We start from the raw sequence: 16,627 nt of genomic DNA, 5'->3' as shown, positions 1-16,627 counted from the left end.
TGGGTTAGAGTTTTTTATCTCACTTTTTCCCTTGGGAAAATTATGGAACCCCGTCAATTCAACTGAGCACAATGCAAGGTTTCACAATGAATATTGGTGATATCCATTACACATGTATGTACCTTGAACGCCTCTTGTTTTTGAGTGGCAAAGTTTTGAGTTCTTGTTTTGTTCAAATTAGAAGTACGAGCTACTTGCATTTGATTTCATTTGCAAGGTTATCTTCACCTTTAGACGTTTATGCGATCTATTTTGTTCCATCGTGACTTCAGAGCGTCTTTCTTTCTGCCATGAAGCTTGAAGTAGGACCGGTCGTTCCTAACTCTGATCACAGAGACTCTTTGTGTAAGTTGAGGAATATCCTTTCACCTCCAAAAACATTCACCTCCGTCGGCGTTGTCAAGTCCTCCATCCTTCCCTGCATCAGCTTAAGAGATATGATGAAGCTGATGTTATTTTTCAAAGGATTGTAAAAAGCATACCATGTACAAGCTAGTCAACACAAAATACATTTTAGGGGGACCACCAGGTGGAAACTCACCAATCACTCCAAACTTGGGAGACAAGGGAAGCATGTGCAACCGATTCACATTGGAGACTGAATCATCCTCTGTGAGTTACAATGGAAAACATGAAGAGGATTCCTTGGCCGATTCTCGCTCCAATGGAAATCGTTTTCACTTGGGCGATGGATTCGATAATGAGTCTGAAGTGGATGAAGACGGCAACCGAGTACGGCCTCCTAAGATATGGATCAGTAAATCGGCCAGCATGGAACATGATTTAGATTAATAGTGTCAAAAATTTCAAACACTTGCGTGTTATACATCATATCAGATCCGTTCAACCAAGCCATGATGATTTCATGAAAATTTGAACAACATGATTTATCATATTTCATGTTTATATCATGGTTTCTTTTCTTATCAAATACATTCAATGACTTGTATTCCTGTTCGAGCGGTTCTCGTATTCTCAACTTTTGCTCTGAATGAACGCAATCCTCCACAATACTGGAAGTATCATTTAGTGGTTAAAAAGTCTTCTAATGATAACTAATACCTGGAGTCCAAGTTTAAGTTTGGTGTACTCAATATATGACAAATTATCCAATATTTGAGTAAAGGCAATAAGTAATGAGAAAACTTTCACCAATCAGGGAGGAGAGAGACGTGGTGTAGTGGTTAGCGCAGTTTCCTATCATGAGAGAGGTCCCCGGTTAGATTCTCCTCCCCGACCTTTCTCAAGGAAACTTTTAGACGCTAACCACGCCCACAGACGGAGAACCAATCTGATACGGACTACGACACTGCCTATCGGAACTTTATACGGATGATGTGATGGCTAGCTTCGCTGGCCGGGCGAGGTTACCCCTCCGACCCTAGCATCCCAAATACATACAAAAAATCCACAACCGAATCACACAGCCGAACTTTGTGTGTTTTACCGCAATCTAATTTTATATTTTCAGCATAGTAAGAGATATCGACTTTACAACAGAGCCTCTCAAGTGGAGCAATAAAAAGAACGAAAATGATAGGACTTAAAATTGAGCCCTGAGGAGCACCTAACTTGACAACATGTATGTATGTCACTATGGGATCCCTCAACATAAATCATTGCTTACTAACATAAGTGAAACTTTTTAACCAATTGAGAACCTTACACTGTATCCCAATCTCATGGAGCCTGCTAACTAAAAGGCCATGATCTACCTAATCAAAGACCTTGACAAAGTCGAGATAAACTACATCGACTGATTCATGACTCTCTAGTCCCTCAATGACCTCCTCTATATGCTAAATCAGTCGGGTAACCGTGCAAAATGTGTTCGGAACCCGTACTGACTACTCACAAGGTGAAAGGACTTTATGAACTTAAGGATATTCCTCAAGTTGAAACTTCAAGATATTCTACAAGCTTGAACTTCAGGATCTTCAACAAGTTCGAACTTCATGATCTTTCCAAACACCTATTATATTCAAAATGAGAGAAATCGGCTTAGAATTACTGGTAAGCGACTTATCTCCTCCTTTGAAAATCTGAACAACATGAGCTAACTTGAGAAAAGTCGGAAACTTGCCCTGATCCAAGATGTAACGCGTCAAATACCAGAAAACAAAAAAGTAAGAACCTTTGAGCATCTTATCAGGAACTGATGAATAATTCGGGAAGAAAGTTACTTGAACGAAAAGCGGGTTTAATGCGGTCCAACGAGAGAGAATCAACTTTTCCATTCAACTCCAATGCAGTTCTCGTGGCGTTTGATCACGCGAAATGGGCTTGTATAAGGGGCAGTGAGCGAGTGGCGAGGCCACCGAATCCAAACGGACGAAAACAAATGCAGCCGTCAATTAGGCCTCATACAAGTAAGGCGAAGATTATTCTATCATTTTGGTTGAACAAAGGAAAACCTCTCCAAGCACTGACGAACATCACGAATATAAGCTTCACCGGGAGAAGGATTAGGCTAAGGATGAAAAAACTGGCTACGAATTCGAAGTGATTAGCGAAAATAGCTTGGGCAACCAAATAACCAACGTCCAATTTGTGAACTGATCGAAGTCCAAGGAGAACATGGGGAAGTTCTTGATGCCAATTTTGAATGTTGTGAGTTTTGCCATCAGAGAGGTCTGGAGGGATCGATGGAAGTGCTCGGCTAACCCGTTAGTCTGATGATGGTAGGAGAGACAGTATTTCTGTTTTTGCGAACTTCCATACCGCTACTGGGAATGGAATATCTGACAGTTAAAAACGAAAAACTACCCTAAGGTTACTTAACTTTTATTTCCATGTATCATTTGATCAAACAACGAATTAGAGTTGGCGGATCTGGTTAGCCCTTGGACTTCATTGTTCGAACTATCGTGGATTCTCGAGGGCTTCAAGGTGCTCTCAAAGTGCACGTTACGCCTCTACGGTCACTGCAATTGACCCTAAATCCTGGGTTGGGACAAAGCTCATGAATGCTTTTGAAAACGTATAATATCAAATACCTTTTGTACCTTCTCTGAATACTGGACAATCCCAACCTGTCTAATCTCTCCCGTTACGAGAGCTCTCTCTCATATCCGCAATGTTCCTGGTAAACATCTTTGGACCTGCTCAACCTTTTGCAAACCAGCTCAACTAATTAGGGCCGAACTGGGCGAGGCATATTTGGGATGCGGCTGAAGAATAAACTTGTACACTGTTAGCATCGTGATACTATCTCTGGACTTGAACGTCCCACATTTCCAACCACAAGTTTGCAAAGCTTTGCCATCTTTCAACTGGATTTGCTCATTGAACTTTCCATTGCCTTGGAGGAAAGGACTACAACTAAATTGGAATAGGGCCCCCATGTTTGTATAGAGACACTGGGAGACCCCCACGTGGTTTCGTGAGCACTTATTTTGAATTGCGACCCTTGATGACCATCTTAAAATCTCCCAACATGGAATCTCAAAAGTAGAAGGCCAATTGAATGACCAATCACGACGTTAGGAATTTAACCTCCTCCACAAACTTTGTCCTGCCAAAATAGAAGAACTTCAAAAAGTTTTGCGAACGCCAAATACTTCATTTCAGTTAGTGAAAAATTTACGTCCGGTTTAATCCCCATCAAATCTCATTGAATTGCAATTAAAAAGTGCCAGTGAACGAGCCATTATCGATATGGCTTTACACAGTGAACATTCACATGAAACAATTCATTGTAAATTTGACCAAACCTTGGCACTTTCCTTTGTGAAGGAAACTTTTGACCCTCAATACAAGAAGTTTTTTCTTCATGCGGGCAACACGCCAAATAAACCTTTGGTATGGTTGCATGCCAAATTCCCACAGTTCTGGTTCAACCAAAGTGTAATGTAAGGTAGTTTTAAGAAAAAGTGAACAAAATTGATGCTGAATAATGCGGATACATTGCGGTTGCGGTTTCACTAATAATCAATGAACCAAAAGTGATTAGCGTGAATCTAGTTCCTTCTTAAATCTCTGTTAAAATCAGGATTTGATTAGCCCAGAGTACAAACAATGAAGTTTGGCAAGCAAATGCACAAGACAAAAGAGAGACCCCATTTTGATGGGGATTCAGAGGGCCATAAGTTGTTCATTAATTGAAATGTGTAAAATTGTATTTTGTGTTGATCTTGTTTTAAAGGTAAGATATCAAGTAGGAGGGTTAATTCCAAACACAGGCATTGAGCGTTTATTTGCCTACCAAGCTTGAGATTACATGTTCTAACCTTATTTGGATTGCATGATATAGCTCAGAGACAGTATTCAGTACATCTTGCTTGATCTAACCGTTGTTACCGCGTGAAAAGACGTATCAAGCCGAATTTTGGCCTTGATTTCGAAGAATGTAAAGGCATCTTCTATTGAAAAAGTGAATATTTTACCCAGTCGCAATTCAAAATAAGTGCTCACGAAACCACGTGGGGGTCTCCCATTCAGCCTCAATTACGTTTAGGCTGTCTGTAGAAACTCTAGACTTTTTTTCCCGTACCAGTTCTGCTAGTGATCGCAAGATACCAATGAAACCACGAAACCTCGTTTTTCCTCGATTTTATATTGACAAGCTGCTCTTAATCAGGTACACTAGTACACTGAAACGACCAGCTCTAGAAACAAAGAAGGTAAATTTATATGCCTTTTACTGAGGCAAATAAAGTTTGATAATTCATGTCTACATTTCGAAAAGTGGCTCAAAGTCACTCTAACAAAGAGCAGGCTATGTAGCTGAAAGGACATTCATAGTCCATATACTTAGAGTTCAATGGTGTAAAAACTTCTAGAGAACTAAGTTCCATAGTTTATTACTACATTTCGAAAAGTAGCCCACACTCACCCTAACCAAGAGCAATCTATGTGGTTGAAAGGGCATTCACAGTCCATATACTTAGAATTCACCGGTGTTGAAGGTTGAAATATACTGTGCATCATGCCATTTTGAATTCAAATTTAGCTTTGCCAAATTGCTGAGAGTGAAAGCTGCGCTTTCAAGTCAGATCATAGATAACTTCATAAATAGATCGATCACGGGCGCTACGATTGCATGTTTTCGTCTCAGCTGTCGCTGGTGGAAAAAATGTTTCATTCGTAGTCAAGCTACTTAGGACAACTATGGTGCAAATTTGAATCGTTGACGGCTAGTCCAAATTCAGAGTAGAAACCCCTAAGACTTCTTGTCAAGCAATTGCTCTCATCCAGCACGCTTCATAAAACAGGTTTGAGTAAGTTGTCCGACCACATTTTTAAGAACGAAATTTTGAAGAGGTTAAAATGGGGCTCAAGTTAAAGTTTTCATCCATGTGGTGGAAACACTTAACTGAAACGCAAGGAACAAGCCTGGGTTCAGGTTGACCTCCAGAGGTGTCGGAATTACCTTGTTTATGTATAGGCACAATCATGTTGCCCACATTCAAGCACATTGTTGGGAGATTGAAACGAAATTCCGAATGCTTCATCATTGCGTTGCAATTTCGGATACATTTTTGTCACACTTTCGAGATTTTCGAGATGTGTTGCTAAACAAGGTCAATCAATAGAGTACATGATTTGCTCTACTAATGTCCAAATCTTTTTTTGACATATTACATGTATTATGCCCTAAACAGCATGTTTTTTTTTATTATTCTACCACTCCTTCTACCTGTATATTTGTAAGATTCAAAGGAAATTAAGATTAAAGAGGAATAACAAACGTTTCATGATAATAATTCAACTTGCCTGAAGCAAGATTTCACGAAATATCTTTGTCCCATTTCCACCAGCGTCAGCTGACCTGAAACCATGCTCATGCGGTACAGCTCCTGTTGAACTTAAGCATTCTAGTTATGGTTTTCTATGGTTCAACTATAGTGTGCTGAACCATAGATTCCAGTGGTCTATTGACTTTCGAAATCGCCCTCTACCGGCTCAAGAGTGTAAGACTGGAGATGATGCTCAGTACACAAGCTCCGTTCTTTGGTAGGATTCTTGTTGACTTTCTTTGACTTTTCCTCCCCTCTCTTTAGCCACCTCTCATTGGTTGGCGTATTTTTGACAGATCATTGGGTATCCATTAATTCATTCTGCAAGTCTCCTTTAAGTTTGGTTCGTGAGTGTTGCCTGAACAAGCCATAATAGCCCAAAAAGTTCTTTGTACTAGTCTTCATCCATCCCAATTTGTATTCGTCTGATTATGGTCACCCAGGGCAAGCTGACCCAAGAAAACATGGGCGCTTCTCTTCTCCCTCTCTTTCATCTTTCTTTTTCCCTCTAGCTCTTGTCATTCAGTGTCTGTTTCTGAATTATAAAGTCTGCATCTTAATTTCGCCCAAAACTTTGTTATGAGAGCTCTTTGTAATATTGTCAGAAGTTCAGATTTGATGTACAGATAAACTTTTTATATGCACTTTCCAATTATTTCCAAACCATTTTGAAGCTTTAATAAAGTATGCATATATATGGTAGCCATTCAAATACAGCAAACCAGCTGAACTAATTGGAGCCCAAATGGGTGAGGCATATTCAAAATGCAACTGGACCATCGACTTGCACAGAGTTGGCATCGTGATAATATCTCTGGAATTGAATTGCAAAAAGAGTTTGCAAAAGGTGCATCTTCAAAACATAATGTTTCAAGTATTAAATTTTAATTTCCAAAATTGAGCATATATAGAAAAGGATTTTATTAGACGCTGTTATATTTTTCTTTGAAATATTGAAATTGCTTGTTATGAGTCAAGGTGTTCAAAAAATTGCTTATCAATATTGTGAATGCCACTCTTTAAGCCTCTTAGTGTACCATTGTTTGGTGTAACGTCTAGCTAGCATCCATATCATTAAAAAAGGGGAAATAATATGCATAGTTGTCGCAAGGGTGAAAGGCAATATTGGACTCCTACTCACCATTGGGTCAATCACCCCCAATTGGGGTTCTGATTTAAACAAGCCCGTTTTAGAGCAATGTTTTTTCTCTGTGATCTTCCCTTCTTTTATCGTATGTGACGTCACCCTTCCCCTCCTTTGTTTACTTTTTGAGGTGTCCATACCTGTATAGGACCTAGAGTAAGTCAATATGACTTTCGAAATGTATACGAGGCTGCCATCTTGCAGGAAATATGTTCAAAAGAGAAGATGATGCTCTGAAGCAGGAGGCCAAATATAGTGCAAAAGCTTATGCAGGTCCAAAGATGTTTTAATAGGAACATTGAGAATATGAGAGAGCTGTCATATTTTTTTTTGGTTTGTTTTTTCACGGGCTTTTCTAACTGCTACACGGAATGCATTTTAAAATGAAAGGTCATAATTCGTCTATTTATTACCTTTCATTCATTATATGATATTTGGTCCACCAACAAATTTGAGTTGGCAGAACGTCCTAGTCCTTGATCAGGAATGCTATCTAAACATTTGCCCAGGTGTGACTTGAAATATGCAACCGGATCAACAAGGCCTATTACCTACGAATATTGGAGGAAAGCAAATTAAACAATGATGGAGCCCAAGAAAAAAGAGATGGGGACTTCATTGTTCAAACTAGCCTGGATTCTCGAGGGCTTGAAGGTTCTCTCAAAACGCACATTAAGCCTCTACGGTCACTAGAATTGACCCAAAATCCTGGATTGGGACAAAGTCAGCGTTGGCAAAAATCCACTTTGAAGGAATTTATGCCACTTTCTGCCACCACCACCCTTTTTGCCACCTGGTCAAAAATGCCTTTTAATGATTTCTCATCCCTGTAAGGCAGCAATGGCAAAAGTCAACTTTGAAGGAATTTCTGCCACTTTCTGCCAGGTGATAAAAAATGGCTTTTAATAATTTCCCATCAAAGTTATATTCTCGTTGGCAAAAATCCACTTTGAAGGAATTTCTGTCACTTTCTGCCACCATTTTCTGCCACCTGGTCAAAAATGGCTTTTAATGATTTCTCATCCCTGCTGTAAGGAGATGTCGTTGATAGTGTGACCTTTTGAATCGAAATAAGTGTACTAAGCATAGGCACGGTTTTACCAACTTACTGACTACAAAGTTGTTTGCAAACTCAAAGATATACCTTGGCACGGACTTCTAGAGATATGGACTGCAAACGGAAGCAAAAATTTCCTATCTCCTAAACCACTCATCTTATTCTAAATAAGCACTTCATACGACCACAAGGTCTTGTTGAATAAATGAACTCGGCCAAGTTTGAGCCCAAACCTATGCTTAAGGAACTCAGGAGACATGTTCAAAGTTATGTTACATACACTACATAAGATTTGTATTTTCGGCCTGCTCTCGGTCAGCTACATAAGCTTTTGACAACATAGTTTTGAAACGATCGACTTTGCATGTAAATGATATAAAATTGAACTACCATTAATTGAAGATATCTACGTTTCTCAATTTATTACTTTAATTCGAAAAGTGACTCAGAGTGGGTATGATCAAAAGAAGGCCGATTTGCCGGGATAGCTCGTGCGCAGTCCATATTTCTAGAAGTCCGTGACCATGGTAAGGGCACGAACATAAAGGTGTGGGAAAGCAAACTTGGTGAAGGATAAAGGCTACTAAAAGTCTAGAAATTATTATGAAAATAGTTTGAGGCTCTCTGAAGACTCTAAATCAAATTTCATGAGAGCGCCAGCGCTCATCAATAATGTGATCAATTTCAGACAAATCTGTGGTAAGACCGGACTTTAAAAATAAAACAATAGGTACAAGAAACATTCAATCGTGAGTTACACTACCCACTGCTTCATCATTGGGCATCAATTTGGCAAACTTAAAAAATGATGAAATTCACTGATACAAATTGAGTTTCTTACTCTGTAGAAAAAACAAAGGTAAAAATGGAGGAATTTATTTAGCCTGGTCGTAATTTCTAGTTTCGATAATAGACGAGAGGAACTTGGGCACCCACCAGAGGGGTACCAGGGTAATAAGCTCCTTGCACGGGCACAGGGTAACTAGATTGATAAGCGGCATTGTATTGCACGGGAATGGGCTCAGGGAGTGGATTCACGGGTTGGATGGGAGCCACGGGAACCACGGGCACTTGAGGCTGAGGTCCAATGTCAGCGGCAATTTTGGCGCCGGCTTTGCCACCATTCTCAATGAAGTCTCCAACCTTGTTGATGCCGGCCGACACGCCAGTCAAGTCAAAGTCTTGGCCAAAGCCTAATTCACCTGTGATGGCCTTGATGTCGTCCGATTTGACGGTGGACAACAGGGCAGCCACATCTCGCACACTGGTGGCTACACCGGCAGATTTGGCCTCGATTTCCTCGGGGCTCAAGTTCATCATGTTGGGTCCAGGGACATAGGTAAAGTCGAACTCCCCAGGGGCGGGCTTGTAATTGTATTTGAAGCTGTCGCCAGGTTGGCTGACATATTGGTACTTGAAGTCCACGGGGGTGTAGTCCTCGGGAGCCTTGAAAGGTCGGGCATTGGGCTGCTCAGGGGTGTACTGGTATTGGTAGCCGGCATTACCCGCAGGCTCATTGGTTTCGGGGAAGGGCACGGGGATGTTTTCTGGGAACTTGAATGCGGGGGCCACGGGTGTTTCTGGGCTCCATTTGTAATAGTAAGGCTCTTGAGCTTGGGCCACGGCGGCCAAGAGAGCGGTAGCCTTTGAAAAACAGATCTAGTAATTAGCTTCCTTGTTATTTTAAGCATAATATTGAGTTGAACTTACGGCGATGGATTTCATTGTTGTTGTGGAGTTGTTTCGAGAAACTGATGCCATTCTTTTCAATGCCGTTTCATTTATAGATGTGTGTTGGCTGATTCTTGAACATCATCCGATCGAAAGTTTTGACGAGGGGGAAAAGTTGGATAATCAACTTGCTTGGCATGTTTTTCGTGGCGGTGCCAGTGTTGTGTTGATTTTCATTGGTCGAAGACCAGTAGGCCAAATCGGACCACTTTTGACGTCATTCAATCAGAGATACAATACCTTTTTGATGTGAGTGGTTGCCAGAAACATCCAAGCACTCCTTGAAAATGAATTAGACATGTTTTATTAACTGCAGAGCGAAAAAGGGGCCAATTACTACACAATCTTGGAATTCCAACGTCAATTATCTTGAATTATATACAAGAATATACGTGAAAATTGTACTATATTGATTGGAAATGATCAGCAGTAACCTCTTAAACAGGATGGAGGGTGAAAACCGATTCAAGGTAAGGCCAAACTCATCGCTATAGGGCTAGGGAAATAGAGCTACTGGGCTCTTGCTGGACAAAAATCAATAGAGCACTCCAACAGGATTAATACCTATATCAATACACCTTTAAGCAGAACCAATGTTAAATATGCAAAAAAGGAAAAAGACCAGTTGGGACTAATCTTGAAATAAGATCAGAGATAAAATTATTACTAGATCAATTAAAATGTTTGCACAGATGATTGAATAGTTATCCTCACTCTGCCCTCTAAACCATGGGCACCGTTATTCACATTGATGAAATATAATTGAGGCTTTGTCCATACGAAGGAAAGATCACAGAGTAAAGAGGAAAGGTAAGTGATGAAATTCTTGGTTATTGCAGAGAAGAGCATAGGCCAGATTGAACAGATCTTTTGTCAGCTCCCGTCGTTGATGGCATTGGGCCGGGAGCCGAACAAAGTTGCGTGACCGCCAATACTCCGAAGGGATGTCGGGCCAAGGACAATAAGGTATATTACGATATTCCAGCCGCCTAAGATTTTCCAAACGACCCATGACACTCTTTCTGTTGCTTGTGTTAAAAACATAATGGATTCGCCGAAACCCTTCAAAAACATTCCTTAGTAAGGCGATAAATCACCACTTCGAAAGAAAAGTCTCAAAAACTTGGCTTGCCAAGTGCAATTTACTGTTTCACATGTTAACATAACCGTTGTGCCATTGAACTTAATCCCGGGCAAAAAAGAGTGAAATAATTGACAGTAGCATTGGTTCATTATGAAAACACACCCACCGTTTCAGAACAGCCCTGGAAGACCATCAATGGAAATTGAAATAAAAAGTTATTTGTTTTAAAAAGATAAACATTGCCTAAGATTTCAGCACTCTTTGGAAAACAGAGCTGGAAGATGCTTCTAATCGACAAGATATTCTATTTTAAACAATAAGTGGAATTGTAAGCTCATTAAGAGTGAAAAGATTGAAAGTATAGTCTCACACCATAGCTGCATAGCCGGAATCGAAAACGCAAGCATAATGGAAAAGTAAACAAGTTTAGTGTACTCGAAAGACCTTTCAAGGCGAGTTCCGGCCAACAGTGCCAAGGGTGGATCTGCTAATGGAATCCGGAGAAATCCAAAAGAGGGCATCAAGAGCTGGTGTTCCCACCGCACACAAAATCTCGTGATTTTAGAGCATACAGGGTGCGGAACCAGAGTTTAGACTAAGGTGGGTGCCAAAGCCTGACAATTTCTACAAGCCCTGACGATGATATCACCCCAATGTTGGAAGAAAAACTAACATATTTCGTAAAATGGGTTTCTCAAAAGAGTGAACCATGTCTGAGCACGAAGCCAAACGAAGGAGGTTGTCATATCTCCTCCATGCGGGAGTCACTCCTTGGGCAGCCGCCAAGATTTTCGGTGTCAGTGGTTTCAAGCAGTAATGGCCTCAAGAAAAAGAGGACTGATGACATCTGGGACGACCCCAAGAGCCGTACGAAGAATAGCCTTACCACCTCCATGACAAAATATGTCAGTTTTAATTCCAGCATTGAGCTGATATCATCATGGCTGGTTGAAATTGTCCGGCTTTGGCACCAAAGTCAAATAAATATTAATCTTAAATTTGGTTCTGCACCCTAAGGAAAGCTTCGTTAATCTTTGCGTCTACAAACGAGGTTATTCATTCATTGAAAATTATGATCAAGTCTTGTAGCTAATAGTGATGTTAACAATGGATATTACTAATGAATAAAGTATTTTATGTTTCAATATTGAGTATGCTTTTGGTTGCTTTCATTTAAATACAAAATATTAATTTGTGGAAAAGTTGAAATTTGCCTAGATCGTTGAGTTTTCCAACAAACTGTGTCCGTTTGCACGGACAAGTAGAGAAATTCTAGTAGCCCGTAGCTGATTTCATGTCTTGAATAGATAGGATCATATTCGAATGTGATCAGGACATTCCAACCATTAAAAAGTCGGCACTTTTTTCGTTCACAATTCGACCCCATGCAAGCATATAATCTGATTGCTTTCACGCAAATAGTCAAAAATTCAAACACCTTCTTTAAAATGCTACGCAAAAGTCAGCCGGAAGAGTTGTAATGCCTTGAAAATTTTCAATATATGGATTAACAGCACAAATATTGTCAGTTATTACTCTCAATCTGCCTCCCTGATCCAACATGTTTTTTCCTCAAAAGATTCAGTTACAGCGAACATTTGAATTGTTTATGATCAATGACAATAGAGACTTTTGATATCTTTGGTCAAACACAAACTTGACTTTACCTGCAATGTCTTTTTAAAACTTGACAGCATGTGTAGCCAAGATGCCTTTGGACAAGGTTGAAGACAATCGAACGTTTTCCATTGTTCAAGGTGGTCCGGATATTTTGAGCAAGAACAGCAAGTAAGAACTGCGGAATATGACGCTAAACAACACCAAAATCAAAATGGGCTTCGTTTTGAATGAGTCTTAGGATACTACAAACTTTTTACACTTTCCAATTCTTGACCCTATTCCCAAACAGCAGCCATAATCATCTTCCTATCCAAGACAAGGAATTGCTGTGCCTGGTTATATGAAACTTAGTGGACTTAAACGTCGTTCAAAATGCACCGCAAGTGAGATTTTTAATCTTGCATCTTTTCTATTCAAAATAGCACAATTTGAAGCGTTTGTATTGAGGAAAATATTTGAATTGAAAGGTGGCCTCTCAATCAAGAACAAGAGACTGAATACTTGAATCCTTGGTCTAAGAAAGAGGTAATGTTTGTAATGTCATTCCATATTTTGATAACAAACTTTTATGGTTGCACGACTGTTACTTGAGACATGAACGAAGTTCAGTATCCAAAGGGCCAACATCAGCGTTTCCAGCAAAGAAACGATGCGATTAAAGTAGGTTACCTGAATTTTGCCCCAATTTATCTGGACATCCCAGTGAGGCATAGGTAGATAAACTCAAGGATATAGCCAAGCTACAATCTGGACCCGGACAAGTTGATGTCACTGCTTGTACGTTAAGGCGATATCTGGTCTGAAATTATGCTTCCTTCCTATGTGAGTGGGGTTGATGTTCATGGCAATGTGACAAGTGTCCTTCCAAGGCGCCGACATAACCCGGTCTAGGTGGTGTCCGCTTGAAAACTGTCCGCTTCTTTTGAATTGTCTCAAAAATCGTGAATCACATTAGGCGTTTTCAGAATTTTTGTCTTGAAAATTTCTAATCCGGGTAAATAAGAATATTAATACTCTGATTGCCTGGCACTTTGTAAAGTACTTCCCAATAATTTCTTCCGACGATCAGATAGGTTTCCATCATTCCTCCGCCTTGCTTACTTTGAAGCAACTTTCGACGCTCTTCGGTTCTTTCGTGATGCAGCTTTCGTCCCTCGTCAAAACTTTCGATCGGATAATGTTCAAAAGATTGTTCTATAAATGCGGCGGTATTGAATAGAATGGTATCAGTTTCTCGAAACAACTCCACAACAATGAAAACCATCGCAGTAAGCTCAAGTCAATATCAACTTGAGCCCTGAAACCCCCTGGGCTCCGGCATTCAAGTTCCCAGAAAACATCCCAGTGCCCTTAACCCGAAACCAATGAGCCTGCGGGTAATGCCGGCTACCAATATCAATACACCCCTGAGCAGCCCAATGCCCGACCTTTCAAGGCTCCTGAGGACTACACCCCCGTGGACTTCGAGTACCAATATGTTAGCCAGCCAGGAGATAGTTTCAAATACATTTACAACACCTGGACAAGTTTTTGCTCAAAATTTCAGATCAACCCTTTATTCAAGGCCTACAGTGTTGTTCTCTTCAAGTGTAATAGACTAATTACGCAATAACTCGACTTCCATTTAATTGATTGACCTAAAATTTTGACACATTGATCATACATCTGCTAGAGAGCTTTGTTTTTTAAAAACTTTTCGATGTGGCCCCCGCCGTTTAGGCGCACTTGCTCAAGACGTCAAGGAACGTGGGCGACCGCGGCACGCACGGTGTCCTCGGCAAGTCGGCCCACGCCTGGTACAGGGCGGACTTCAGGGCGTCGACGGACTTGTAATACCCAAATGCTGAAGTCCATGGGTTGAGTCCGGGCTCGAGGGGGCCATTCAAGCTTGTGCATGAATGTCATGGAGATTGGTTCGGCACCACTCTTGCGAGACGTTGCTTGTGTGCGCAGGAGCTTCGTCCTGTTGAAACAGATACGGAGCTCTGAGGGACTCAAGCCACGGCAAAACATCGTCCTCAAGCATCTTCAGGTACTGCACGGTGTTGATCTTGACCCCCTTCTCCACCATGACGAGGGGGGACTTCTTGCGGAAGTGGTCACGGCGGCCAGACATCAGTTGGCCGGGCCCTGTCGGCGCCCCACGTACTTGAACTTCTGGGGGACTTTTTGTGGTTCTTGGCCCACGTCCCGTCGGTTTTCCTGTTCAGCTTGGGCTCCACGGTGAACAATTTTCATCCGACCAGATCACCTCCTTGGGGCCCCTTCTTCAGCCGCGCCAAGAGTTTTCTTGAGCGGCAGGTGTCTCTCTCCTTTGTACGTAGCCTCTGAGAGGAGATGGCGATACGATTTTGGTTTCCAAGTCATCTTGAGGTCTTGGCGGAAGATTCTGTGCGCGCGGTGGAAACCGAAAAATTCATCGGCGGTGGCCAACTTCCTCTCCGACATGTTCGGGTTCCTCCTGACACGCTCGCGCACCTTCTTTGATAACGGCCGCCTCGGACAGTCTTGGTCCTCTGGGGCGTCCGATTTCCGGAATGACCCAGCTCCTTGAACCTCTTGATGCCCTGAACACGTCGACACTGCTCAACCTCAGTTCTCTGGCGATCTTGGCCCTTTTCCAGCCCGCTTTCTTCAAGGCCATGATGGCCTCGCGCGTCTCGATGTCAATTTTTTGCAAGTTCTCGCCATGATTGCGGGTCTTTTGGGGGGCACCGTGTTGTCAAAACAACCCCGATCTGAGCCAAAGTTACCGCGTTAGAAAGGTCTAAAGTTCAGCTTTACAGCACAGTGTGTAGTTGGCGCGGTAAATTTAAATTAAGTAAAGTTTATGACACGTTCCTTCGGACCTTTGAATTTCTCCGCTCTTTTATGCATTGACCTAAAACGTCCAAGACAAAGTTTCCCGCCTCTCTATTAAATAGATCAAGCTCAACATTCATCAACTTGGACAAAGATGGAAAAAGGGCCATGATGACGTATTGGCCAAATTGGCGAACGTGGTTAACATCTGTCGATTTGGTTACCTGAAAGGAAAATGTTCAGTTTACAATTCCAGAAAATTGATTGCATCAATAGCTGACTAGAACGATCCAAGGCTTTGGGGCACGCCGTTACCAAAGCCAATGTATGTTCATGGTTCAGGACAAGAGAAATGATGAAAATATAAACAATAGGATGCCAAACCCGGAAATCAATCGTCTCTTACCATGCTTCTGAATTGACTTTCGGTGTTCGTCAAGCTCCGGGCCTCAAATCCGAAGCCACATGAGGCTATTGTATCCAAAGTAAAGTTTGTGAAAGTATCCTTTGCGTTGAAAGGATCCCCACTTTCACTGAATTTGGACAAATATTGAACGAAATCATCACCAACCTACAACGATGACAAACAGTGGTAATAGGAATCAAGATCTGATTATTTTTCTCGAATAAGCCTTTAAAGTATGTTCTCTGATGGACAAATGTTTACTAAATCCCAATCATTAATTTGAACATTTTTCAATCATGGAAAATCATAAGTGCATCCAAAATGTCGTTTTTTCCTTCATTGTCGTTCAAAGGGCTTTAAAAAGTCCAAGAGATGATTCAAAAGCTGAATCAAAATGATTCAAAAATTTTCCACAATTTGGAATTTTTTCATATGATAAGGGCTTCTAGGAATCATTTTTCATGGTTAATGAGTCTTTATTGTCAATGTATTGCTTTAGTTGAATTTTGCGTTTTATCTTTGCCACCTCTTTTTGATTCCAGGTCCACCCCAAAATTTGAAAATTTGTCAAAAAATATTACATTTTCATTAGAAGGCATCGGAGGGCCGGATCATGGACTTTTAGAGATATGAACGGCAAACGAGATTCCCGTCAAATCGGCTTGTTTTAGGTCATAACCACTCTGAGAAACTTTTCGAATTAAATTTAAAAAAAAAATAAGAAACGTAGATCGGCTCCATTAAAGGTAGGTCATTTTTACATTATGGTACCCGCATTTTCAACCAATGACAGACCTTGTTTACATTTTGCTTGCATTTTGTGATATAAAGCCACTGAATCCTAATTTCATGTACTGCCTTCTACATGTCTTTGACCATATCTCATGAGCCCCTTAAGCATAGCTTTGGGTTCAATTTTGGCCAAGTTCATCTATTCAACAAGATGTTTTGGTTGTATGAAGTGCTTATCTTCAATAAGATGAATGCTTTAGGAGATACAAAATTTTGGCTTCTGTTCGCAGTCCATATCTTTAGAAGTCCATGG

General features: G+C 41.0%; 3 protein-coding genes across 3 annotated transcripts in view; 1 reads left to right on the top strand and 2 right to left on the bottom strand.

Annotated features, from left to right (window-relative positions):
* Positions 1-943, top strand: part of LOC131878411 (transmembrane channel-like protein) — a 15,025-nt gene extending 14,082 nt beyond the window's left edge. The window contains 1 exon segment of the mRNA XM_059224378.1: positions 518-943. Within this exon segment, the coding sequence (XP_059080361.1) occupies positions 518-792 (275 nt within the window). The 3' untranslated portion in view covers positions 793-943.
* A 7,856-nt stretch (positions 944-8,799) lies between these two features.
* On the bottom strand, positions 8,800-9,804 carry LOC131877654 (uncharacterized). Its single transcript, XM_059223399.1, has 2 exons — positions 9,650-9,804; positions 8,800-9,583 (listed from the first exon to the last, which is right to left on the bottom strand). Exons 1-2 carry the CDS (start codon positions 9,698-9,700, stop codon positions 8,837-8,839), a joined length of 798 nt encoding a protein of 265 aa, XP_059079382.1. The 5' UTR covers positions 9,701-9,804; the 3' UTR covers positions 8,800-8,836.
* A 5,398-nt stretch (positions 9,805-15,202) lies between these two features.
* The window catches only part of LOC131878097 (probable cytochrome P450 6a13), a 2,883-nt gene continuing 1,458 nt past the window's right edge, over positions 15,203-16,627 (bottom strand). Inside the window, exons 2-3 of the mRNA XM_059223996.1 lie at positions 15,583-15,747; positions 15,203-15,400 (exon numbers count right to left, since the gene is read on the bottom strand). Coding sequence (XP_059079979.1) covers positions 15,203-15,400; positions 15,583-15,747 — 363 coding nt within the window. The remainder of the gene's footprint in view (positions 15,401-15,582; positions 15,748-16,627) is intronic.

The sequence above is a fragment of the Tigriopus californicus genome, chromosome 3, assembly GCF_007210705.1.
Source record: "Tigriopus californicus strain San Diego chromosome 3, Tcal_SD_v2.1, whole genome shotgun sequence".
NCBI lineage: Eukaryota > Metazoa > Arthropoda > Copepoda > Harpacticoida > Harpacticidae > Tigriopus > Tigriopus californicus.
This window is presented reverse-complemented; position numbering and strand designations above follow the sequence as displayed.